The sequence below is a fragment of the Pyrus communis genome, chromosome 4 (genome assembly GCF_041283825.1).
Source record: "Pyrus communis isolate YQ-2024b chromosome 4, ASM4128382v1, whole genome shotgun sequence".
Taxonomy (NCBI): Eukaryota; Viridiplantae; Streptophyta; class Magnoliopsida; order Rosales; family Rosaceae; genus Pyrus; species Pyrus communis.
Genome location: NC_142568.1, coordinates 15,832,058 through 15,835,561, shown reverse-complemented (window position 1 = coordinate 15,835,561; position 3,504 = coordinate 15,832,058). Strand labels below are relative to the sequence as shown.

The 3,504-nt window shown below is 39.4% G+C and overlaps 1 protein-coding gene across 1 annotated transcript; it reads right to left on the bottom strand.

The window, feature by feature from the left end:
- Nucleotides 1-388: 388 nt before the first annotated feature.
- LOC148697529 (serpin-ZXA-like) lies at nucleotides 389-1,188 on the bottom strand. Its single transcript, XM_088691947.1, has 3 exons — nucleotides 967-1,188; nucleotides 590-614; nucleotides 389-522 (listed from the first exon to the last, which is right to left on the bottom strand). The coding sequence occupies exons 1-3, from the start codon at nucleotides 1,186-1,188 to the stop codon at nucleotides 389-391; spliced, it is 381 nt and encodes a 126-aa protein (XP_088548073.1).
- Between the last annotated feature and the right edge of the window lie 2,316 nt (nucleotides 1,189-3,504).

The following is a 3,504-nucleotide window of genomic DNA, read 5'->3' as shown; positions in this document are numbered from 1 at the left end:
TATATCTACCTCAACTTACAACTATTTCTCCTAGACTTTGCATAGAAATCTGGCCAAAGAAAATTCAAGGACAACTGATATTTATTGGAATAAGGAAAAAAAAAAGAAGGAAATACAATATGGGAATGGTGGTATAAATCAAGCATAGAAAATAACACAAGAACAAACCATCCTGATTCTAAAAGAAACACTTTGGCTCAGCAATCTAAGTGATAGTGAGCACCATCATCACTTTTGTTGCAAATAAAATATTCTAAATTTCAAGATTTAATATATGATTCTACAGCATAAATTTCAAAATCTAAAATCATCTAACAGCAACAAAACCGGTGGTAAGGACTCGCCACAACTTTAGTGTTATGAGCAAAAATCACCGATCCTTTAACAATTATCCGCATTCAAGCAGGTTAAGCACGTGGCCAATGAACAGCACCATCCCTGTTATTTCTTCTCTGATGAGGAACATCAATGGGTGATCAGCCACAAAGTGATCAACAGATGGAGGTTCATCCCCGCCGCCCCCTTATTCTAATAAGGGAAACAGCAGTAGCTATGGTTCCATGTTCATTAAATTCAACAACCGATTTACGGTGTACATTGGACACATAAGGGTCCTATTCCAGAGGCGAGTGTGCAATTTGTTGAGAATGAGTCTCATATTGATGGAAGAAGGGACATTGCATGGGCTTATAAAAGGTTAGACTACTTCCCATATTGCCAATTAATTTTATGATGGAACCTCAACTTTCTTCATGGTATCAGAGCAGGTTGTCCCACGTGTGAAGCCAAACGGCCACATATGCTCCACGTCATCTTGTTGTGCTGTCCACGTATTAGGCTCGAAAATTCGCCACACATGAGGGGGCGTGTTGAGAATAAGTCCCACATTGATAGAATGAGGGACCTTGCATGGGCTTATAAGAGGTTGGGCTACTCCCTATATTACCAATTGGATTATGGTAGAACCCCAACTTTCTTGACCATCTCTGTCAATTTTCCTCCTCCTAAATCAACAACAAAAGGCGAAACTAGTCCCAAATCCTTAAGAATTTCACAAGCGTTAAATCCCGAAGAAAACTTGAACTTCAGAATCCTAAAATCACCCACAATAACCTGTTCTTTAGAGAGATGGCGGTCTAAGAAACCGGTCTCAGAATAAGCTCTCTCAACTAAACCTATCTTTTGCATCGGGAGGTAATAAATACATGCAGAAAATCCGCGTCTGAACTGACCTCCCCATTATGTAAGGAAGCTTTAAAACTCTGAAGCCATCGAAGACACTTACAAACTGCCTCGTGTTGGTCATGAAGGGTGCCTTAACTTTCCCGTTGAGAAGGAAGAAGTCATACTCCGTCGTTTAATGTGGAGAAAACTTGACCTCCCAATCTCCTTTGAAGTACATAATGCATTTAGCAAATAGGATCCTGGTTTCTATGTCAACCGACTCACAAGGAACCTTTTCGATAAGGCCGTTGGTTTCTTTTTTATCCCATGTGTTCACTTTAATTCTTGCTTGGTCAGCCTTGGTCTTGAAATCAACTTCATTTATAGCAGCTTTATAAGCAAAGTCCACTATTCGTTTGAAAGAAGGCTTGACGGGGTGGATTTGTCAACCCAAAGTTATGCCTAGGACAAGCGGGGGAGTGGGCATGCCCCACATCGGGGATTCACGAGTAGATTAGAGGGAGATTCATGGGTGCTATAAAAGATCCGAAGGAGGAGATAGAAGGCGTGTTGAGTTGCTCACTGGAATTGACTTGAGGAAAGAAAGCAACTCTGCCTTGGTGGAACCCTTTGAACCAGCCGTTATAAGGCTTAGAGCTGTTAATGTAGAGAGAGATTGAGAAATGATTAAGGTTTCAAGAACTAGAGAGGGAGAGAGAGAGAAGAGGTTTTAGAGAGATGAATTGCAGAATCTGTTGTATTGATTTCTTACTCAAGAAGTTATTACAATGATGTATATATAGAGAGAGCAATGTCTCTAACTAACTAACTAACTAAGGTTTACAATATTATATTCTAACATCCCCCCTCAAACTCAAGATTGGGGCACTCAATCATGAGGTTGAAGCAGTCAGATTGGCAAAGAACATTAGTGCAGTATTCCTTACAATTGGAGAGTGAGATTGATGCTATATCATGTGTACCATAATAGCCAAATCAACATAGACCTGGTGCCGCCACCCTTATCACAAATGCCTATATGGTATCCTACTTGAATATCAAATATACCTCCAACATTGCATAAGCGAAATACATAAGATCCTCTGAACGCATGTGCAGCAATTTGAATAGATTTCTCCCATATGGCCAAAACAACAAGTTGAACCAAAAACGAGTCTAAAAATAGTTTTGCATTGTACTTTCCCTGTGACAGGTTTGCAAGAACCTGAGCAAACTGATGTAACAGATGAAGCCTAGTCGAAAAATGCAGTATAGATAGTCCTTGCACTTCTAGTAACTGGGTTGATTCACAAGATGTTGGTAATTTAGCTGATCCGCTAGTTTGTGAACTTTCTGCACCAACAGAACTAGCTGGCTGCTCCTCGGGTTTCATTATAATTGGTTTATCACAATCGTTCTGCTTTGGAGCACTGATAGAAGCTTCTGTTGTGGAATTAAGTGGCAGGGAAGATTCAAGGTAATGAGAGAAAGAATTGACCATAACAGAGTCATTCTTAATTGACTCCATTGAATCAGAAACTTGAAGCTGAGCGTGCAAGTTTGGATCTTGTGTAATAGATGAGTTGGTAGTTTGAGTAGAACAATGGGCAGCAAGATGATCCTTATGTGAACAAATTTGACATGTAGTAATTTCAGGTGGCAGGGAACTAGGATATAGAGATGGAGGTGAGCCAAGAATTCCATTATAACTATCAACATTATTACCATAGCTTGACTGGCATGAACTAAAATTGGATTGAGCATAATAACCACCATTGAAGCCAACATGAAATTGAGATCTAAAGAGAGGAAAGAAAGAACCTTTTGTCTCATATTCAACAAGAGCACAATCCACAATGGCTTCCTCAGTGAGTAATTGTGCACGAAAATCCGTTAGTGAAATGATACTCTCACGCCCTCTGAGTACACATTTAAATGTGTTGTAGTTTGGAGGGAGTCCATTCAATGCAATGATCACAAGGTCTTCATCAGCAAATATGACACCAAGAATAAAAAGTCCATCCCTTGCTTCTTTAATTCTTTGAAGATACTGGGAAATTGAATTTGATCCCTTCTTAATGGTGTAAAGATCAGTTTGTAATTTGATTATACTAGTTTTTGTACTTGGTAAGAAAAACTGGTTTTGAAGATGAACCCACATCTCTTGAGAACTCTTGCTACCAATCACACAGGAAATAGCGGATGAAGAAAGTGTTGCAGTAAGTAACAACATCAAGGAATGATCATGCATTTTCCAGACTTTGTACTCATCAGTTTCAGTTCTTGAAGATGAAGTACCAGATGTTACCTCTGAATCTCTTGAAGAACTAGAAGAAAACT

Excerpts from the sequence above, each read along its gene's own strand:
- LOC148697529 (XM_088691947.1), bottom strand. The coding sequence starts at position 1,188 with ATGCAAAAGATAGGTTTAGTTGAGAGAGCTTATTCTGAGACCGGTTTC. Across the intron at positions 615-966 it reads AGATGGTCAAGAAAGTTGGG|GACCCTTATGTGTCCAATGT; the intron begins GTTCTACCATAA and ends CCTCTGGAATAG. Across the intron at positions 523-589 it reads TTATGTGTCCAATGTACACC|GGGGCGGCGGGGATGAACCT; the intron begins GTAAATCGGTTG and ends TATTAGAATAAG.